General features: G+C 42.8%; 1 protein-coding gene and 1 long non-coding RNA gene across 2 annotated transcripts in view; one reads left to right on the top strand and one right to left on the bottom strand.

Annotated features, from left to right (window-relative positions):
- Window positions 1–5107: 5107 nt before the first annotated feature.
- On the bottom strand, window positions 5108–22377 carry LOC116184022 (uncharacterized). Its single transcript, XR_004148740.2, has 3 exons — window positions 22327–22377; window positions 6761–6862; window positions 5108–5394 (listed from the first exon to the last, which is right to left on the bottom strand). It is a non-coding gene; the product is annotated as an uncharacterized LOC116184022 (long non-coding RNA).
- Window positions 21885–23598, top strand: part of HDGFL3 (HDGF like 3) — a 38128-nt gene continuing 36414 nt past the window's right edge. Inside the window, exon 1 of the mRNA XM_021537558.3 lies at window positions 21885–22048. Within this exon, the coding sequence (XP_021393233.1) occupies window positions 21965–22048 (84 nt within the window). The 5' untranslated portion in view covers window positions 21885–21964. The remainder of the gene's footprint in view (window positions 22049–23598) is intronic.

Here is a 23598-nt window from a genome sequence, read left to right as displayed (position 1 = left end):
ATCCTGCCTAGATATAAAACACTGACTTTGAGTGAGTTTGGCCAGTTTAGTCAAGTTCAAAATATGGACAGATATGCCTTATGACATTCCAACAGACTCCAGCCAAAAATTCTCAAAGAGAACAGAATGTGTGAGTGTATGGAGTATAGAGATGTGGAAGAACCAGGAGCAGCCAGAGTGACTTCAGAGGAGACGCTAGGAAAACAACATAACTTACTGGAGAGGAGACATGTTATTGCTGCTCTGGGAAGCCAACATCTGCACCTCTGTGTGGGATGATATAAACCTTACGTTGGATTCCTGAGCAGAGAGGCCATGTGCAAGCGAGAGGTACACGCAGGCTCCTCAGGCTGTGAGCAGCTCCGAGGGAGTGTGCTCCAAGCCAGCAACTTGCCTAAAGCTATTCTGTGCAAAGTTATGCAAGGTTTGGTAATGATATCTACAAAAATGGGGGCTTCTCTCTCTTCAGAAAGAGCTGTGTGCAGAGTTTCCACTTTTTGCAATGGCCTGTAGATTGTGAGCCCCTTTGCCTCCCTCAGCATATCCAAAAAAACTCCTTTGAGTGAAACCATCTACTTAGCTTTCCCAGCACTCTGCTTCCCTCTGCTTTAGCACAAAAGACCCTCAACCCTCTGACTACAAAGGGCAGTGTAGCTAGAGCTTCTGCTGTGCCCATCCTTGTCCTTCAGCTGTTTCATCTCCATCCTTTCCAGGGGAGGTGAGAGGTGGTGGTGCACCCAAGTTTTACTCACTTCTGTGGAGTTTGATGAAAATCTCCAGTCTCTGTGTTTCTTTTTCTCCATTTCACCTTGCAAAACAAGAACGAAGAAGAGCAGTAGCTAAACATGAAACTGGGGCACTGTAATTTGTAGAGCAGCCACAGGGTGGTTCCAAAGGGGGAAGGAGTGCACTGTTACTATTGTGGGTGGCATTTGTGCACTTTTTTGGTTACGACCATCCACAGAGAGAGAATCTTTGAAGAGCTCCTTCTTGAATATTATTTGTGGCAGAAAGGGAGAACATCTTTCTTTGTTGAAGAAAACAGCAGGAACTGAATGGAGAACACATTTTGAAGCTATGCAGGCATGAACAGCTACTGCCAGTGAGTGGATGATGCCAGTGTGTGGGAGATGAAGCTAAAAAGGAGAAATACCTGCATGTTGAAATTAATGGGAAAATTTCTGTTTTCTCTGTTCCTACACTCTCCCCTGTTGCATTTGGGAATGTTCCTCTACCTTAGATTTCCTGTATTCTGCTATGATTGTCTGAAGAAACCTCTTTAAGGCTATATTAGGAAAGTAGTTTCAGTTTCTCACTTGTATCTTTGTAACCTGTATCTGACCTGTATCTCTGTATATTTATCTTTTTTATGACAAAGGGATGGAGGTTTCCCCCTTATTCAGACCATGCAGTTCAGCTGGAAACAAAACTCCAAAAAGCAGTGCCTGTTCTCACATGGAGCTGCCAACACTGCATTACACACACTCAGCTCTTGCTAGTGCCCTTGAGCAGATGTAAGATGGGTCTGGTGTGAGCTCTTCATGCAGAGGAGGGGAAGGCTGTCTACAGGTAACTGAGCTGGTTGGCATGAAAACTCCAGTCATAACTCTTAACTTTCTGTTTAAAAATAAGCAAAGATCTGCAGATGCATTTTGCTGCACACTCAGATTAGTAGTTTTTGACCTCATAAGAAAATTGTGAGAGTAACACAAAGGTTTGACTGTACACTGGGATATTGCAGAACATCTAAGAATCTGGCTCCATAAAACCCTTTTTGTGTCCCCGTGGAGGATTATTGCAAATGTAGTTCTTGCATGATGTTATATTCCCCTAGTCTAATGTATTCTTAAAAAATCTTCAGTATTCACAAACAAACACTTCCTCCATTACTAGTCTTTTGTTTACAGCAATGTACATTACTGTGTTTAGAGTTAAGGAGCAGTAGCCACTGTTTGGTCAATTATCCTCTTCTTTCTACTGCACTTTTCTGTGACTGAAAGAAATCAATTTGTTGTTAACTGACATTTATTTTATTTTACATCTCAGGCTATTATTGGAGGAAGTGGGTGATATTTAAACATTTTTTGGCCATTTTCTGGGTCTGCCCTGTGAGGACATGTTCAACACAGGTATATCCTGCTGCACTCTTCTGGCTGGAATTAGAACTGGCCAGAGCAACCTTTTCATTGCTAACAGCAGGAGGTGATGCTGATTATGCCACACGGTAGATGCCTGTGTAAAATCTAATAGAAGCATGCTTTAGAAAACTAAAATCTAAATTTTCTTTCCTTTTGTTTCAAGGGATTAATAACAATAATATCCCAGGCAATGCCTCATTGACATGGATTCCTTACAGCACCCTGCATTTTGTCCTGTGAGGCCTGGTGGTCATTGTACCAGACCAAGACCATGGAGTGGGCAGCACAAACCAACTGTTACTGCCTCAAACATCAGGATAATAAATACCCATGATCATGTTCAGTAATGGAAATATATCCAGTGTTGCACATCTGGTTTCAGGGATGCATTAACCCAGACAAAAACAATAGTCAAATAGGGAAAGTAGAATAATTTCCAGGTCAGAAATAATAACTGTTCACACAGCTCTCAAGGGAAATCAAACACATGCATTTGCATCCAGATAGGTATTACAAACACAAGAAGTCTGCATATTCTTCTAGAAATGCATGCCAAATTTTCTTTGAGAAGTTGTGGTTTTAATCACATTAATTAGATGTTGGATTGGGGCAGAAGACCACCATCATGACATTATGTCAACAAATTTTGCACTAATATAAATACCACAAAGAATCCTGCAAACTGAAGTGAGCACACTTTATCCCAGGACTCTCTGCAGAACATGGTTTAGCAGAGCAGACAAGCAATGTCACCCTACTTGGCACCCTGCTTCTGAAATTTAGAGGACCTTACGAAGTAGTGATGCTTTTCTAGAAGGAAAGATTTTCCGGTTTCCAATTTCTTGTTTTGTATTTACAGTTTATATCTTCATATTAAATCACAGCTCTTTCATGGATGTATTTCTCTTGTGCTTTAACATGGATGTAAGTAGAAAATCCCAAAATTGCACAAATTCTGTGAACAGCAGAGTATACATTTTTCCTAACTTAACATCAAAGGACAGTCTCAGGGCATTTTAAATGAAGATAAAAATATTAAATTCTGCATACAGAAAATGCTTTCAAGTGAAACATACATTGCAAAGAGAATGCTCCCTCCCCAGAGTTCTGGCCTTGCAACCTCTCTGAAGGCCCAGGACTGAGTCACAAAGACAGTTTAAATGCTGCTTTGTTGCTGGTTTTGTTAGAATAATTGCATGCTGCCACGTTAGCAGGAGGGGGTTACCATATGGAAGAAGCCACCAGGGCTGAGTGGATATTCAAGACAGTTGTAAGCCTTATAGGAGCAGTGTTTGACCTGCAGGATAGTCACAGTTTTTGGATCCAGGTGGGTGACCCTGTGTCCATCCTGGTGCAAGTTTCAACTTAGAGCCTTGTTGTGCCTTAAGGTCTAGTGCCTTAATGCATACAAGGGCATGCACCCAGGACAAACTACAGGCCTTAAAATGCACCCACAGTATGGATGGGTTGGGTGTACTTTGAGGGGTTTTTTTGTATGATACAATGATTTTTTTCATCTCCCTTTTCCAATCTAGGATCCTGGTACAAAGTTCTGTACCCTTCTTAGCAGCTAGGTGGCTTCTTTGCACCAATGCAAAACTTCAGAACTATAATTTGATTAAATTAAGAAAAAGGGGTTTTACTTCTAGTCCTGAGAATTCTCACCGCATCTAAAGCTAAGTGAGAAAAAAGACACAAGCTTAGAGAAATTGGTGCCACCAGCACATCATTACAATAAATGTGATTTGAGAAAGCTCAGGTATTCATCATCATATTCCATCAAGCAGCCAGCCCAAAAGATAAGGCATTGTAATTCCAAGTGTTTTAGTATTCCATTTTTATCTGTTGTTCACAGTGCGAAAACCAAGCCCAGTATTGCATCTTTACTCAAGGACCATGTTGCAATATGTTTCTCATGTGGACTGTGACACTAGGAAAGATTATTCACATAATCAGATCATGGTCTTCCTATTTCCTCAGGCCTTTTGCCCTGAAAAAGTGACTCTCACTTTTAGAGTGCTATCTTTGAGTAGCAGCACACAGCAAAAGTACATTATTTTTTAATTTTTAGAAATTAATACTGTCTGTGCAACATCATCATGCATGAATTGACAGGAACTGTTATAATTACAGTGTCTCATCAGTCAAGAGTCTTGACTTCATACCAACAGGTAACTGAATTAATGGACCTCAGTTTTGTTAAGCAGTTAAATAATGGCAACATTATGCCCAATATCTGACAGGTAGAATAAATATGAGTTCTCTTCTACTGAAAGTATTGAAATATTTGCTGACATCTTAATGTCTGTAGCTTCAAAAACTGAGAGTAAAGAATTTTAATCTCATTGCTCACATGAGAGCAGTGAGACATTTCTCAAAATTGTTTGGCAATGTTTGTGCTTTTGTTTAACTTTTTTCTTTTGTTTTGTTGTGCTTTGTTAAAAGCCGGAGCACATTCAAAGTTTATAAATTAAGCTCTTGGATAATTTGTGCATTTCTGTTATTCTCAGATTCTGCTCTCACATAGTAAGTGTGTATTTCTACAGAAATCATTATCTAGGGGGGAAAGTCTTTTTTCCCAGGCCAATAGCAATCTCTTTCAGTAGAAGGACACTTGTTTTGCTATAGCAGATGTAAAGCAAAAGGATAGCTGTTGGGAAAAGATATATGGTAAGATAGGTGTGAACCTCTCTGCTATGAAAGAATTTTCCTAAAAAGACAAAGAAAAAAATACAACCCCTTTTCACTGGTTAGATGATGCCTCACCTTCTGCTTCTATTCTTGCCTTATTTTATTTTCTTGAAGGTAGATGTAGGCTACTAAAAGGCCATAAATTTTAGAGCAGTAGGAAAGGAGGGACCTAACTCTTATTTAGAGACTAAACAAGGACAGAAGATTTGTCCATCTCTGCTTCTTTCACATGAAGTGAACGTAAGAGTCTTTTGGACACAAAACAGGACCAAAGCATCTTTTAGTGGAGATATTTCTTTATTCTGGTCCATCATATGGGCCAAAGCTGCAGAGCTTTCGAGCTGTAATGAAATAATCTTTGTCATTGTTGGCCTAAAGCAGGATATTGATGTCCTTGGCTTTAGAGAAGGGAAGGGCAGTCTCCTCAGATGGAATCTCTGATACTGTTGTGACTTTTATATACTTTTTAGTGATTCTTTACATCTATGGCTTCAAATTAAATCTGTGTTGTTCCCAGACATCCCTCTTTGTAGCTTCTTCCAGGGCTTTTCACTTATAACATGCTCTGGCAGAACAGAAAGAGGAGGGAGTTGTACTTTCAATGTCATCCAGGGCTGCAACAGCTGTGTAGGAGGAAAGAATCAAACTGCAAAGTATCAGAACTGGAATGGAACCCTGATAGCCAGGTCTGCCTGTCATCTCACCATTGCTGTAATCACAACACATTTCTTCAGCTAAATGCAAGGTAGAAGGAGAGGTTAGATTATGGTGCATTCCCCAAAAAAATGAACATAACATCTTAAATCAGAGACAATACGAACAAAACAAGGATCAGCTTTAGGTGGAATGTGAGTAATTGCTGGAAAAGAGTGAACGAAACATGAATTAAATTCTACCCAGAGTTTGCAAATCAAAGAACTACTGAATTACAAGTGATTTTTTTTCAAAGGACTGCAAGAATTTCTACCAGATTACCAAGGGACTTCTGTCTTGTGGTGAATTACAAGCAGAAGACAGGTGCAGGCATTGATTTGACTAAAATATTCAGTCTGAGACACAGTGGAACTTTCTGCTGTTTGGTTAAAATTCCTTGTCCTAAATCTCAAGCAGTTCCTCCTCTTTCACTTAATCCCAAAGGGATTGTTATAGCAGGGGACACTGAGTAAGTGAGCACATTATCAGTCTGTTCATCCAATAAATACCCCTTCTGCTATCTGTGCATGAACAGAAGGGAGTGAGTCAAAGCTGAACAAAGAATTACAGTGCTCTTGGAATTCAGCCTACAATCCTTCCATATAATGCCACCTTAACTCCAGTAGGAGTTCTGTTGTAGGTTGGAGTAAATTTTGCTCCTCGGCTAAGGTAAGTTGTAGGCCTTGTGCCAGGTGTTGCAAAGAGCATTAATACCTTTTCTCATCTTGCAACTGTTTGTTGTGTTCTAAGGCTGAATTTGTTTTCAGTATTTTTCTCAGTGCAATATTTGTAGCTTCCAGTACTTCTTCAATGCCCCAATTTGTAATATTTTGCAGAAATGAAGGGGCTGAGAGCATGTATGTATGTATATGGCATTAGCATATAGTAATGGTATGTTTTATGACATGGATAAGAGCTGCTAAGAAATTGGCTTGTAATTCTTCAGGCATTCCCCTCAAAAACTACTGCTGTGAGTCACCCCACTGAGCTGGATAGGACCTTGCACATGCTTCCATGGTTTTTGTCCATTGCTCTTCTCTTTAGATAAGCTGCTGGTGACACAGATGTGCTGGACTGGTCACTGGCCTTGTTTCAATTTCAGATGTGGATCTGTGGTTTTCGGACAGCTGGAGATGAAAGGAATGTGCACCTTTCACATCTCAGTTGAGAGACTACACCAGGATGTGTTTGAGATGATTTCAGGGTGAGCAGCCATTAGCAGCATTTTGTTGTTGTACCTCATTGACTGGAATGTGCCACACAAGCAGGTGGTGTGGTTCCACTGTGAGCTGGGCAAATCGTGGTGGTTCTGCTGCAAGATTCTCATGTCGCACCATCCTCTGCCAAAACAAAACACCAGCAAATGGTTTGGCACAGAGACGAGTAAGGTTCTTTCCTCAGGTGAGGGAAGGGAACTTGCCCCACCCTGATGATATTGTTTGAGCTTCAAAAGAGCCTCTCTTTGAGACTTCTTAATGTTTCTTGGTAAATTGAGGTGCTGCACAGAGCAATTAGAGACCAGACCTCAAGGCAGAAATGTTTAATCCTTTTTTTTAGCACCCTGCATTTTTTGAGTGCATCCCATAGAGTGAAGTAGATTAGTAAATAAAATAAAGACAGGGGTATGTAGGCATGAAAATAAATAATTTTGTCATAAGCAGATGGTACACTTGTATTAAAGCCAGATGAGACACAAAGATATTGTAGCCTGAAAGCTAAATGTCTCTTGGAGCAGTTCCTCCTGAGCATAGTTATATATCAAGTTAGGGATCACAGTACACTCTGAGAAGACAGAAGTTTATTTTCCTTGCTTCAAATGAATTTACCTGTTTTGCATGTAAAAGTGTGATATTTACAGTTTCTGCACTCTGATGAAGCGCTATTAATTCTTAAATTCATTGAAACGTTGGTTTTGATAGGCTACATGTGCTCAAGAGATTTATTTAAATAACTTATATAAGGAAGCCTTTTTTGAAAATCTCTGTGTACGTAACAGATGGGTATTACTGCCCTGTAAAGTAGATAATGATTTCCCAGGGACTCAGATTTGGGAAATGTTGGTTTTGTTTCTTATTCCTGTGAAGAGACAAAGCCTAACACTGACTTGGGAACTCTGCAATGCACAAGCAAGCCTACCAGACTGGAATTATCAGTAGACAGAGACCTCTGGTGGAAATTGTTCAGTACTTCAGGGAAACACAGATCTGTTATTTTGGAACAAAGCTTGGAAAACTCTCCTGGTGAGACAGGTCAGAGGCCTGGGAAGAACTACATTAACAACAGCATAGATATTTTTTATGTGGCTTTTCTCTCTGTCCTTTCTAGGAGAGCTGAATGACACTCTTTAAAGAAAATAAACAAACTAACTTGGATCTGTAGACAAGTACAACAATGGCAAGCTGCCTCTGGGAAGCAGCAGTCCATTTGACCCAGCAATGCTTTGGCAGACTGCAGTATGTCCATGCTGTTGGTGACAGCTGTGCTGGGGCACCTTTGGCTAACACAGGGACCCCAGGGAGAAGAGAAAGCCCAAGTGGACAAATCCTGACATCTACACCATGGTACAGCACCAGTGTGTGCTATGGAGCTTCAGAGAGCAATTCCCTGCACCAACAAATGATCAGCAAGATGCTGAAGCCACAATTCCTGTGCTAGTCTGTCCTGCAGAAGCTTCCTCTTGGATGTTTTCTTTTATCAATTGTTGTGCTTTTGGACACAATGGACAGCTTGTAGTACAGTGTCAGTGCCTCAGCTCACAGCAGGTTGAATAAAGCTAAAGCTGGGCTTGGCCCAATAGTTTTTCCCAGTAGGTTGCAAAATTTGGTAACTCTCGTAAGTATTGGCTTCCCCTTTCTGAAAAGGAAACTGGTTTTGCTCTGGGACAGCAGGAGAGCAAAAAAAAACAGCGAAGCCCCCAGGGTTCAATAACTGCCCCCCACACACAATGCTGCAGAGTCCCAAGTTCATCTCTTTACAACAGGATTCAAGCTTAAAAATACAGGAAGAATTCTGAAAATCCAATTTACAAGCATGTGTGTTTATTTTCTCCCCAAATCTACAAGAATTTACAACAAAAATGTCTAGAAGTATAAGCTGATCAGTCAGTACATTGGTCTGGTATGGTACATAACTACAAGTAGTATAATCAATATAATTTGGAGTAAATTATGCTCTAAAATGGCCTCTGTGAAAAGTTTACTGCCTTCAAGTTTTTGATTGTGCTCAAAGAAAGCATCTCCACCAGCTGCAGAGTACACATACATTGTAGATGCATTTTAGCAGTTTCCCTGGGCATTTACAACATCAGTTTTCCCTGCTTTAAAATCAGCAGAGTGTAGCTGGTGGCCATGTGTACAAGGAATGGTAGTGTACTTTTCAGTGTGAGTGACAGTTTGACAGACATCTTATACAGGTTGGGATATTAGTTTCTAAACTTAAGCTTCCCAGTGGAATCCCCATTTTTCTTAAAAAAAATATCTGCAAAAACTTTCTTGTCTTATCCTCAGACCAAAGCCTAGTTTAGAAATCTCTAATTTGATAATATTTTTATAGTTCTCTTGGTTGAAGTTTCTATCAGTTCATTTGCATACACATTCTTGCTCCTACTGACACAGTTAATACTGATACTTGTGAGCTAGTTCAGTTCATACATGTCATTATTTAAAAGAATAGCAGGAGTCAGAGATTTTCTTTTTAAAGAAACACTCAGATTATCTTGGCCTAAAGCTCTCTCATCCCACAGCCTACCCCAAACTCCAGCCTCTATATGTAACTACTTGTTCAAAATTCTTTCTCAGTCAGTTTTCAGACTTCAGTTCTGCCTCATTATTCGACAAAACACTTCTCACACCAATCCTAGATTTATCTTAGGAATTCCTGGGCTGCTTGAGTTTTGATTTGCAGAAGAAACCATGGATCTTATAACTTCTGTCTTCCATAAAGAGGCCATTGACCCCGTTGCTGATGTTTAGTTATGTCCTGTAGTGCCTCCTTCCTAAAACATTGTTTGACTTTTCTTGGATCTACACTAACACTAGTTTTCTGTGGTAGATAGAATATGCAGCCTGGAATACTTAAAAATAATGTATTCCCTAAAATACAGAGTTGCATTCATACAGATTAGCTTCCCTGTCATGCCAGAATAAATCAGTCAAAACTATTTTACATTATTTCCTACTAGTCATAAATAGAATTCATGCTGTGATAATGCTTGCTGTGATATTAGGCCTGAATGTTGTTTGTTTCTCCAGATGCCATCATTTTTTATAACCTGTCTCTACTTAGATTTTGTGACAAACACTTGTCACAGACATAGGCTCCACTGGGCTATGTGTTAGACATGTGCAGAACGAAGTTTTTGAATTTTTCATATACTCCACCATAACATTTTCAAAACCATGTCTTTACTGAGTTTTCTACTGCTTTTTCCTGTGATCATTCTGATCTACACTAACATTTAAGGTAACCTAAGTACTATGGTGGCCATTTTAGTGTCAAAGGAGAAAAATTAATATAAGGTGTTCCAAGTGTTTTGTTTCCAGGTCATCCTCAAAAATATTCTGACAGGTCAAGTAATTCAAATTGAAAATAATTCAAACATTTTTTGGCATTACAATCGATGTTCATAAAGAAACATGTGGCCATCTTAGGATAGTCAGTACAAAGCAGCAAATTGACTCCATTATTTTACAGAGGATCAAACACTAGGCAGGAGTTTGTTTACATTATTGTGCTCAACTCTGATGAAATAATTGAGATTGCAGATGGAAGGAACGTGTAGCCCATCAAATCCTTTTAAATACCCATTTTTATTACTATTTTTACGTGTTATGCACATCATTAGCATTGTAAGGAAAGCAAGAGTCATAGTACATATATTCCTGAAAGTAAGCCAGCTTTAGAGAAAGCCAACATTATCTTCCTTTCACCCTACACATAAGAGGATTAGGAGTACAACAGAAAGCAAGAATGTTTAGAAAGTCTTGGAGGCCACTTTAAAAGTGTTTGTATGTTACAAATGATCACAGAAGTGAATATTAAAAGATACATAGCTGCATTTCAAAATTGTAGAGGTTTTGGCAAGCAAGTAAGAAGCTCTTTTCACATAGTGTCATCTGTTTTTACTTTTACACTAAAACAGCCCTGCAGTATCCTTTTAAATAGTGCAGGAGCCCTCAGCTGGGCCTCCTTAACTTGTAGTGCAAAACCCACCAAAATACAGAAAACCCTTACCCTCTACATAGCAGGAGCCATGGGTCAAGAGTGCATGTGTGTGTGACATAATACAGGGCAGAGCTGTGTGATAGGCTTCACAGATGAGAAATTTAAGTCAGTTTTGTTACCATATTGGCATCTCCTAGATGAAGAATTTAGGCCAGCCCAAAAATAAAAGCCCACCACTGGGATTAATAACCCTTTAAAATGGAATAAATTAACATTTTAAAAGCAAACCCATCCCCAGAAGTTTTGTTAGCCAGGAACAGGAAGACTCCACTAAATCCAGTAGAGATTCAGGTGTTGGCACTGCCCAGGCATATCCCAATGCACAGTGACACAAAGTCAAGAGATGGCATCTTCAGCCTTTTGAAGTAAGAATGTCTAGTTTGCCTCCATGGGCTGTTCCATATGGAGATGTGTCTACGACAGCATTAATTCTGCTCAGTCATTTATTCCTGGAGTTTCCTGTAGGACATCTGACTGATTCAGTCAGTATATGGGTAGACAGTTAAAATACAGCTCCAGGCCTTAGGAGCATCACAGCATAACCTAGATTCCCATCAAATGCACTAATAATTGTATTAAATGAGCTTTTGCTCATTTCTGCAGCGGCATCTCCAAATGCCACTGCCCATTCCATGGAAGACTGGAGCTGACCATGCTGCAGCAGTCTTTGACATGCCTAGGAATGAGCATGCCATGAATCTAAAAGCAAATATTTAGGGGCTCAAATCTGTAGTTTTTAACTGTTTGAAACACAAGATTCAAACAAAAGAGCTTGCATGAACGCTTCATTAAAAAAATGAGGGAATTGGAGCATTTGTCCTTAATCCAAACCAGAGTGGTTACTGACAAAAGGACACTTGTAAAGGATCAAAGCTATTGCCAAAAAAAAAAAAAAGAAAAAAACAAAAAGGGGGTAGTTAAAAGAGAGGGAACAGCAGTATCCCCATTCCTACAGATACTTTCCTGACTGCAAAACACAGAGAGACTGCACATAAACATTTTTATTTTCATGTCACATGATGATGCTGCATTGAAGGTGATAGATTTCCTGGCAAATGTTTGTGTGGAAAGGCAAACATATGGCAGAGTGATCTACTTTGGACCTTGCCAGCCCCCCAGGAATGCTAAGGATCTGTGAGGACCAGTAGGTTCCTTACAGTGTGAGTGTAAGAATGTGTGTGAGAGAAAGTGAATTCATCTGCAGTGAAATAAAGGAATGTCTAAGGCTTTACATTTGTGTATATACTTCACTGCATACTACTTTACATTATATATATATATATATATATATATATATATATATATATATATATATATATATACAGTTTAAGCAACATGTAGTATAAATTTCATCTACCAATTTTTCATTAGTAGTCTATAAATGTGCAGAACTACGTAGTATTTTTAAGACTGAAATTCTGTCCAAAGAACTCAAAAGCAAGATCTTGCTGGTTGTGGAAGAGTGCAGTGAGCATTTATGGGAGCTTTACACTCGGCAGGTTTGTGTGTGTTTTCTTTCATTGCCTTGTGCAGCAGAGAACTGGGTACACACACAGTGGCCAAATTATTTCTTGTATTGCCGCCAACAAAGTTGCACCAAGACAGGGCCTTTTCGACCTTTGTTACAACTACAATTATTGTAAACTATGTATTTGCTGAGAAATTAATTCCTTGCTTTAATTTGACACTTTATTAACCTGGGGAAATTAACACAAAATAGAACCATTTTTTTCCTGTTCATTTAAAGTCCCATTGCTGAAACAGACAAAAAAATTGCAGAAAGTTTATATAATGGCCAGTACTAGATGTAAAATAACTTACAGCCTGTGCTTATAGAACAGCCTACTGTTACTTGCTTATATTACTGCCCTGAATCTCAGTTCTTCTTATCCCCTGTTAACAATGTTAATTTTATGTTATGTGGGCAATACTGACATCCATATAAATAGTTTCTATTGGTTCAAGTCCTTCTATATTGGATACTGAATTCTGCATCCTGTGAGTTCCCTGAACTACCACTGTAAGGTAAATACTGTCCTGGAAGTCTGGGAGTGAGAAGAGGACACTGTTTCATACTGTTGCTGCCTGAGATTTGTCCATCACACAGAAGTATGGAAAAGTAGACCTTTTCCTGTAGCAGGTCCAAATTAACACCTGTAGTAGGTCCAGAGCTCTGCTTAAACTGAGGCTTGTGGGGCAGCACAATTTAACTAGAGGTCTGTAGTGCCTAACCAGTTGTATCAACTCTTGCCTTTCTACTGATCTCCTGCTAGCCATGCTCCAGAAGCTCCCTGTTGATCACTGGATGACAGAAGACAGCTGTGAATGTTCAAACTATTTCTCCTCTTTAGGCACCATGGCCCACTTGGCAGCAAACTCTGACTTCTATCTTCAGAGGGCCAGCATCTGCCCAGCAGAGCAAGCTGCCAGGCCCCCCAGCTGCCAGGCCCCGTGAAGTTGCAGAGGGAGGATGCAGCACAAGCAGTTAACAAAGGCATTGCATGAATGGACAGAAGATTTGAGTATTGCTTTTGGTCCCAAAGTTCCTGCTCAGCTCTGGACTGGCATGATGCCCTTTGAAAGTTTTAGTGGGAGGTTTGCCTGAGTAAGACAGGAGAATCGTGTCCAGTGGGAGCAGCAGTCTATTAATACCTCTTCCTTATAAGACTTGCCAATTCTTGCCAATTCTGTTTGGCTGCTTCATCTCATGATATTCACTTTGACTTTCTTAATACTAACCAGCCTAAATATTTTATGTTTGTCTTCCAGCAATATACTAAGTCCTTTGCTGCTTCTATTCAGTGAAGATAGGTTATAATTTTTCTTCTGAAACATTGTAGTTCTCTGAATTGGGGTTCATGTTCAGTAAGATAGCATCCACTTAAATGTGACAGCTAAGGAAGAAAAAAGTGGACAGAAACAAGCTATTTCCTCATGAAGCCTCTTTGTTCTAATTACATAGTAATGCTGTCACTTCTCTAGAAATATCTATGTTTCCTGGCTTATAATGACATCTCTGCAAATCTCTGCAAATAATGTACATCTGCTAGGATGTGCATTATTTTTTAATATTTCAATTTATATTGTAATATTTATATTGCAATTTTACATTTTAGCAACTCAGTTTTTCAGTGATACAAATCAGGAGCACATTCACTGCATCAAATTAGATAAGGTGGCACAAACAGCAGCAGAAACAGACCTCTGACTTCCAAGAGACCTAGTGCATATTGGCTGTTTGCTAGCAAGTGCAGTAGCCCTGATTTTTTTATTGTAGTATTTATAATTTATAAACGTGGAACTTTCCAAACTCAGAAGAAGAGGCCTTCTTTGAAGAGTGTTGAAAAAAACAAAGTCTGACTGTGGAGAAAAAGATACATTATACAACAAAGGATCACTGAAACACTGGGCAAGATAATATTAATTATACATTTTAATCTTAATTGTTATTAAGCTAGCTAACTTCCTTTCCTCCTCCAAAACCTACTCCTGACCTTTTCAGCCTCTGTACCACTTAATCCCAGGCTCTGATGCTAACCCTCACTCTTTAGAGGTGTGATAGACCTAATCAGCTATCCTAGGTTTTCTGGGAGGGATGGAGTTTTGAGAAAGGAATTCAAAAGAAATGAGGTTACAATTCTTAAAAGGATGTCATAAGCAGGAGTACAGGCTGCAGATCTCTGAGAGACAAATAGGTGAGCAGGATATTAGATTTGGTTAATGGAGAAACAATCAACATGTGGCTGCCACATGACAAGATGTAAGTAGGAAGGGGCAGATTTGCAGGCCATCACAAGAAACATGATCTGGAGGTAGAGGGTATGTGGAATGTGTGAAGAAATGTGCTTTTAAGAATTTCTCATGGGAGGCAGCTGGAACCAGTTCTTGCATTGTGCAGGGTGGTGTGCTGATCTTTAATGGTGCACCATGAGGCTTAAGCGATAGCATGTCAGACCAAGTGTGGCGGTGGTGGTGGATTCAACCACTTTGGTCCCTGCACCCCAGCTTCCCATTTGCCCTGGAAAGGAAAGGAATGGCTGCCCAGAGAGCTGAGTCCTTATTTGTTGGGAATGATGAAGGGAGAGAAGGTAACTTGCTGTGTTTTCTGCCTGATCAGGGACGACTCACTTCCCCTGCAACCCATCAAGTGTAATATCATCTATATCCACTTCCCCAGGCACTTCTTCATGCCTGTTTTCATCCTGGCACCAAACACTATCATCACCCTCAGCATCAGCACAACCACAGAGCCTGAGGACTCTCCTCAATGCTTCAAACCCAGTAGTATCTCAGTCCTTACCCCTAGGTCCCCTTTAGGACTCATCATCAAGGTGCCAGGGGGATGATGTAGTAAGTCTGGGCAGGATGGGGCTGCTAATATGAAAAAAAGCTTCTGGTTTTGCTGGGATATATTTAATTTTCTTTACAGTAGCTCATATGGTGCTGTGTTTTGGATTTTTGACCAGTGGTGCTGACCACACAGGGATGTGTGGAACTTGGCTGCCTACTGCAGTTAATCCACAAGCAAGAAGCAGCAGGATGCTCAGTCCTGTGAGGCCAAGGTGTAAACCACAGGTCTGACAGGAAGAGGATGTTTCCAAGTGACTCTTGAGCAAAGCAAAGTGCTTATAAAGAATGGCCATATCCTCAAAGGCACTGCTTCACATGAACTGGAGAAAGAGGGCATGTGGATGGGAAAGGTCAAGACAGGTCTACAGAGGTCATATCTGTAGAAAAGTACCTTCACAGAGATGAAAAATGCTCATGGAAGAGGGAAGACAGTGAGATTTGGATGTGGCCTAAGTAAATGGAGGGAGATGGGCATAAGACTCAATTTAGTGATTTGAGTCACTGAGAGTTTGGAGATGTTGCCCATGGAATAGAGAAGGATGACCTGAAGAAAGTTTCAGAGGTGACAGGCTAAGTTTTTCTTTTGATTTCAGCACAGTTGCAATGATAGTCTTGTGTAATTTAGTTTGCCTTCTATTAAACTCTTGCTGATGCCAACCTATCCAGGAAGAAACTCCTGACTGATTTTTTTTTTTTTTTTTCCACTGTGATAACATGCATGCATCAGTCTGCAGCACAACAGATGAGATTCAGGGCTTGGGTTCTGGAAGTGGGAATTCTTGAGCAATAGGTACATCTTGTCATTAAACTCTGGTGCTCTTAAGAGGGGTTTTATGGTACAAAACAGCAGCAATCTCCAGAAATTGCATGCTAGCTGCATTATTTCTTTCTGTTTCCTGGCTTCTGACACTGTCATTCAGGTGATACAAAAGTGAAGTTAAAAATCTTGCTAAATAAATATGTTCTGTTGTCCATGTTGGGATGTGATTATTCATTAATTCACATTTCAAAAGGCATTTTGATGAATGTACCAGAGGGCATGTGAGAGAAATCCTTTTCTCCAGTATTTATGAGGGGAAACTACGATGGGGTAAGTGTCACGAATCTGGCACTAAATTTATTGTTCTTGTCAACTCTCAACATACTTCTCACCCAATAAATCTCTGAGACTTTAGATGGCACATCTAAAATATTTGTCCAGAGAAGAAATATCTGTTGCAGGTTTTCTCTCTTAGGTATTATGGCTTTAAAGCTTTAGAGGTGAAGTTTCTCACCTGGTCATTTGAAGAAGCATTTTACAAATTAGCAATCAAATGGAAATGAGAGTCACTAGTTTCATTGTAATTAATGATATCTATAACAAACACATAAAATTATGGGAATAGCAAAGTAAATTCTGCAACTTTTGTCCATCAAGATAATCTTCATAGGATGCGTAATATTTTTGGAAGTACTAGATTTTTATGAGTGTTTCACAATAAATAGCTGCTAAAATATTTCACATGCCACAAGAGAAAATTCAAAGAGTGAAGTAGCAAAGTCAGGTGGTTAATGTTGTGAAATACTCAGGTTGCTGGAAAAGTTTGTGATACAATCTTTTAAATTTTCCTTCTGATGTGTTTTTCCCCCCACCCCTCCCATAGAAAATCTCAGATTGGTTACTGCTGAAGAGACTGGTAGGTCATAAAGTCCAGTACCTTTGAATTGAGTGTGGATTTCCACATAAGCTGATGAGCTGACAGCACAGTGACAGGTCATTAGTCTTTGTATGGCAACCTTGCCAGCAGAGAATGAGATGTACTGGGCTACAGAATTTTGTTAGATAATGTTCAGGTTTTCTTGATTTATACTAAGATACTCTGAAATCTTTGTGTTCTTTTACACGTCTGCTTTTACCTCTCTTTCTTAATCCCTTTCTGTTTTTTCTCACAGCCTTTCCAGGCTTTAGTTCCTGCTTCCCTTCCAGCTTTCCCAAGTTCTCTCACAGGGAGCCATTTTTTCCTCTCATGAGCTCTGTTTCCACAGTCATCCCCAGCATGAGCTGAATCACATTCACTTTAGCCTAGAGCATGTTTGGTCCAGACAGAACATGAGGCTTGTTTATTAATCCCTGTTGAGTGTGTACAAATGCTTTTCAGATGCTTGAAACTCAACTACATTTATATGGTACCTGGAAATTTGGTATTTTACAATTATTTATTTTACTGTCATTGTCAGAAGAGTTTTGATTCATTGAAAATTTCAGTTCTAATGGTTAAATTATGAAAGATATACAAGAAACTAGAAACAGGTTTGAGTTGAAACACCTTAAGCAGCGCTGACTGTAGGCATCTTTTGCCTGCTGTAGCTTTAGCTGAAATGCCTGTAGAGAACAAGGAATGGCAGCAATGCATACTTGCTAATATTTCCATCCCATACAAACCTTTCCACCTTAGAGTGGAAAGCTTCCAGACAGAGAAAAAGTTAATTTTAGCTGAAGTGCTTCTGTCTCTTCTGCCTCTAGGATATGTGTTCACACCTCTGCAACATGTAAAGCAATCACCTTAAAGATTGTCTAATTTAATATGATTAGGAGTGTATAACATAAGAAGATTCATGACACTGGCTATAGATAACTTGCTCCAGCTATGATACACGCCCTTCTCCCTTTTAAGCTTATTAGAGAAAGCTTGAGATCCCCTGGCGAGCTTCTTATCTCCAGTAATTAAGAATATCCTAATGGGCATGGTAAGTGCCTTTCTATGCATGTTGGAATGGACATAAACCATCATGCCCTCTTTCTGCCTCACATGAAGTAGCTCTGTGATTTCAGACAGTGCTCTCAGACATGTTTTGCACAGGGGAATGGCTCAGTTGTAATTCAGAACAATTTCCTATTAAAATACTCAACAGAGAAGCACTATTTTACTGTGGTCATAGGCAAAATACTAATCATGGTAACCATTACTGACACATTTTTACATACAGGAAAAGGAAATGCAGAAGGAAAGAGAATTTTATCAGCCATACGTAGGTTGGTAGGTAAGTAAAAATAAATAGGTTTATTTCAATATCTAACTAAAGTTGATTTTTCAGGTGGCCATGCTGCAGAGCACTTTCAGTCTGATCTCAAAAGAGATTTCAGCAGGGAAAGCAAAAATTGTAAGATGGCCAGGGACAGAATGTTAGAGGCAAATGTAATAATCCATGTGGCTTCAACAGAAAAAATATAGGCAGCTTCTCAAAAAATGGCAAGTGCAAGATACCACCATGAACAGGATTCACATTCCAAACTGTCTGCATGCAAACAGGTGTGTGCAAAACCATGGTCATGGAGTATTTAATGCAAAACTTAGGTATGTTTAAAAATTTATTCAGGACTTTGGAAGGTTTTTTGAAATTAGGGCTTTTTTTATCCACATGCTCTCTTCTTAAAGATTGATCTACACTTTCAAATCAATGAAATCCTTTTACTATGAAAGTTTTCAACCAGGAATGTTATAGTTATTCCCTTCCTCATGTCAACTGGTGGAAAATGATCAGAACTAGCTGAAAGCTTCTCAAGAGCTTAAGAACACTATTTCCTGGGAATTATGGGGAAAGCAAATTTCAGTGGTGTGGTAATGACTTCAGGGCAGTTATCTCAGAGTCCATCTGTCCTGGGTGACTCAGGGTTTCACTGCTGACCACGCTGCTGCCCCTGCCACCTCCCTCGTGGTCCTCTGTCATTACCATCTCCCCTGCTCACACTTGTGTACACTGCCCTGCTCTGGGAATAGAGCACCTGGCTGGCAGGGGGAGAGGTGAGAGAGAACTTGGTGTGATCATGCTGGGGAGTTTAGGGAGAAGGAGACACCCATCCCTGCTGCAGGTCTCCCTTGCTCTGTAAGGACACGGCTGTGACCTTTGTGCCCAAAGCAGACACAGCTCTTGGCTTCTGTAGACTTAGGACCTGGCCTATGTATATGCAGTGCATCTATCAGCAAGCCTCTGAAACCCTCTGCACCTCTGCAGTTTCTGATCTGAAACTGCTCTTGAAGTGCTTGGAAGAAATCCTCATCACTCCTCTTTTCCACTTCCATATGGAAGGAGTAGATGAACTCCCCTTTGTAAGAGAAGAGAAAGGAACAGAATACAGGTGACCTAGGGAGAGCTCAGGCTTTGTGTGCTGTGATGAATGGCTGAGGTTATGCACACTACCAAACTCCTTGTGTTTTGTGCCAGTGTTCTTTGCTTTCCTCTTAATGTGTAAACATTTGTTTTGCTTTTTCATTTGTCAGCAAGGAAATTTGCTTTTTCTCCTCCTTCTTTGCCCAGCATCTTAACTATAGCTTGATGGAGGAACTATCTGCAGAGTGTTTTAAGAGTTTTCAGCTGGCCAAACCTGAACAGAGTTCTTACTTTAGTAACTCATTTATCCTTTGCAGTCTATTCACAAGGAAAAGAGAGCTGCATCCTTGCATGTCCATGGGATGAGTTTTCTCTGGAGCTCTAGTATATTATTATCTTCACTGCAGACTAGAAACCATTCACTGCATTCTGTTCAGACACCAGTGTTGGGACAAAAGGAAATACAAATGTTCATGTTGCCAAGAGATGTTTCAGTTCTGTATCTAGTCACTTCAAATGTTGCTATTTTGACATTAGCAATACATTGTTGTCTGGGTGTGTACATAAAGTATAGAGTTTCCTTTTGCAAGAAACTGGCACACATCCTGCTCCTTTCTGATTTAAGGTCTCTTAAGTTACTACAAATAGCTGTTTATATCTGAGATGAAAAGCAAACAATGCATTAAAAAAAAAAAAAAAAGCTACACCTCTCTAGTAAGTATTCTGGAGGGAAGGCTGGTTTTGGGAGGTAATCCTGTGTGTGTAAGAAGCACGTAGGATTATTCTGGAGAGTCAGATCAGAGTCTCCAGCTCCTATACTCAGAGATCTTATATTACACTTTTCTGAAGGGAATTAGGTATCAATTTAAGAGGATACAAAATCCAATTTGATATGAAAGTGAAAATGAGCTGTTTGGCCAGATGTATATACTGCAGGTGGCTGCACTGGCAACCCTGTCACTGATCAGTACTTCAGAACAGGTAACAGCACTGAGCACAGTGCAGGCTGATTATCTAAATGTTTATCTAGCTTTTTGAAATTCTTTTTCCATTATTAGTCTACTACTGATACCTGAGCTAATGATTTTACAGCAGTGCTTCCACCAGCAGGGAAGTGCTTATCCTTTTTTATGACCCAGAGTGAAAACTTTCTTGACTTACATACTAGCAACAGCAGCATTTGGGCTCCAGAGCCACATCTGGGGCTACCATAAAAAGCAAGTCTTCTTGGTCCTGTGCCAGCCCAGGAACAGGTGCTAGAAGAAGCATTTATTTATCTTATTTTTCTGCCATTACCAGCCATTGCAGACTGGAAGTGCCCTCTGTGGTCCATCTACTCCCTCCTCAAAATGTGACCCTACAGTCTTCACTCATCTATTTCTTTCTTCATCAGCAGGAACTGCCTGTGGCCAGGTGCTTTCCTTGGGAGTCAGGCAGTACCAGCCAGAGCTATCTCCCTAAACCCAGAGAGGACAGTTGCCATCTTAAATGAGGGAGTGGTTGGGGAACCTATTGCTAGAGTTTCAGCCAGACCTGCAGAAATCCTAAACTTTGCTGCTTGTGACCCACCTAGCAGGTGCCTATCTAGTTTTACTAGATAAGGTACTTGAGTGTAATAAATGTCAATAATAATTGATGTTTGAACATTACAGCTGAATTAATAACATTATGGTAAAAGCAGCAATATCTGGGATATATGGGTTACCAGGGCTTCCCTTCCACGGGGAAAAACTGGCATCACCTGGCAAGCAAGAGATCCCAAACACCCTGCAAGGGGACATCACCATTGTGCAGCTCTGAGGTCCATGGCTTGGTGTATGTGGGTTTTAGTTTTAAGCTGAGAAGGCAGGTGGAGGGTCTGGCGCTGGAGGAGAGGCTGGGTACAGAAACTGGGACAACCTTGTGCTTCGGAGCCAGGCCGTTGCCTAGGGTCTGCTCAGGCTGCCTGGCATGGGGAGGGGTCTGCAGGTACCCGGAGGAGCCGGTCCGTGCTGGGCCTGGGCCTCCGTGACAGCGGGGCCAGGGCGCTCCCAGGCCCAAGGGCCGGGCGCCTTTGGCCGGGGGAAGCGGAGTCCTGCTGCCGACGCCGGCCGGCTTCTCCTCGCCGCCCTGCCTCCATGTCGGGCGCGCATAAAGAACCATGTCATGCTTCAGCGGGGAAGGGAGGGCCGGGCGGCACTGGAGCGCTCTCTGCTCTCCTATTTTCATAGAAACCGATCTGTGTACCTAGAAAATAACAGGAAGGGAAAGCGCGGGGGGAGGCGCGGGCGGGGTGGGGGGGATAAGAAGATCCTGTTTTCGGTCGCTGCCCGAGGAGTAATTCGTCGGAGACGGCTCCATATTCCCGGGGCCGCGGCGGCTGCGGCGGGGATGGAGCGGGCGGCGCGGGCGGCGTAGCCCAGCGCGCACGGGGGGGCCGCGGGCAGCGCCGCGCCCGCCGCCGCCGCGGGGCGAGGGCTCCCCGGCCGCCCCCGCCCGGCCAGCCCGCTCCCTGGTACCGGGGGCTGCTGGGGTTGTGTCCAAGGCCTCCCCCTCCCCCGCGTACACACTCACACACACAGACACACGCACACACACTCACACTCACACACACACACACACCCCATCTCCTCCTGCCGCCGCCGCCGCCGGAGAGATCGGGGATCGCCCGCGGCCCGGCCCCGCTCCCGGCTGCGCCCCGTGCCCGGGCGCATCGCACCCCGCGGGGGCTCGCCCGGCTGCCCCCGGGGCGGCGTGCGGGAGGGCGGGGGGACACACGGCGGCTCCCGCGGCGGCTCCCGATGGCTCGTCCGCGGCCCCGAGAATACAAGGCTGGAGACCTGGTGTTCGCCAAAATGAAGGGGTACCCGCACTGGCCGGCCCGGGTGAGTACCGCGGCGGGGGCGCCCGGCCCCGCGCCGCCGCCCCCCTCGCCCCGCGGCCGGGCGGGCAGCGGCCGGGCCGCGGCCAGGAGCCGTCGGAGGCCCCGGCTCCGGCCCCGGCGGACGGGGGGCCACGATGCGCGCCCACCCCGCTATTATTGTGCATCTTTTCTTTGATCTGTAGATTTCTCCACGGCCCCCCGGGAGGAGGAGGAGGAGGAGGTGGAGGAGGAGGAGGAGGAGGAGGAAGGGGGAGGGAGGGGGGCGAGCGCGGGCTGTACCTGGGTTGTTATCGCGGGGAGGAGGCTTGGGGAGCCGGCAGCCCTGCCTGCATCAAAACGATGCTGTTTATTATGCGCCCTCCCTCGCCCCGGCCCCGGGCTCCCCCGGGAGGCACAGGGGCCCCGCCGCCCCCCGCGGCCCGGGCAGGGCAGGGCCGCCGCCGCCCCGCGGGCCGGGGACCGGCCGGGACAGCGCCGCGGGCCGGGCCCGGGGACCCCGGGGATGGGGCACGGCCCGGGGCAGGGACGGGTCTGCGGGGGGCGAGGCCCGGGCTCGGGCTGTGCGTGTCCCCGGGGCGGCGGGCTCAGCCCGGCTCGGGAGGCTGGGTGAGGCCAATCGGGTCTGGCTCTGTGGCAGCCCCCCAGCCCTGGTGCCACCCCACTGCACCCAGGTTTTTGGGTCTCCCGCACCTCCCACTGCACCTTGCTCTTTACTGGGTTGACTTTCTTTCATAGGCCTTTGTCATTTTTTTGTTTTACGCTGCCGTGGTACAACTGAGATGCAAAGGCACCGTGGTCATTTGACGGTCAGATAAGTGCTGATTGTACTTGAACATCCATTTCTGGTGCTGCTACAATAACGCAGGGCAGAGCTTTCTGTGGGGGGTCTGGTACTGGCACACTTCCGTGGCCTGTCCCTTCCCTCCTCTTTGGTCACTGTTGTGTAAACTCACTAAGTGACACGTGTTGTGGGAACTCTTGGCAGGCATCAACCAGTGAGTCTGTATTTACTTGTCTTCCCCGGCCTTGCTGGGATGATTGGGTAGTGCTTCATGCCATCATTCGCTAGTCAAGGAAAGTTGCTGTTCTTTACAGACTGTAAAGAGCATGAAGATAGTGAAGAGTTGTGTGCAACCTGCAGGGAAACATGGATGAGCAGTGCAGAGATGGACTGACATTTAGCATTAGCCTTGGCAAGACAGCCCTGGAAAAGGATGGGTGTAAGTGCTGGAAAGGTGTCCTGGGCAGAACTGGGAAGCAGAAGTGTTGTTGAACAGCAGACACTGTACAAGGAGGGAAGGCCAACACAGCAGGCTTAAGCAAAGGTCAGTGAAAAAAGAATAGCGACAGGGTTCTGAATATCCAGAAGCCTGGTAATGAGGTGGTGCATGCAATTATTTTGGCAGAGCAGGCTAAAATTAGCATGCAAAAGGCCGAACATAATCAACAACGGGTTGTGGTTTTGTAATTCTATCATTATACAGGTTGGTGGATATACTACCTAAAAAATGGCAATTTGTGTCAGCACAACAGCATGAGCCACTGAAAATT

This window comes from Lonchura striata, chromosome 11 (assembly GCF_046129695.1).
Source record: "Lonchura striata isolate bLonStr1 chromosome 11, bLonStr1.mat, whole genome shotgun sequence".
Classification (NCBI taxonomy): Eukaryota; Metazoa; Chordata; class Aves; order Passeriformes; family Estrildidae; genus Lonchura; species Lonchura striata.
Note: the sequence above shows the minus strand (reverse complement) of the source record. Positions and strands in the feature narration are given on the sequence as shown.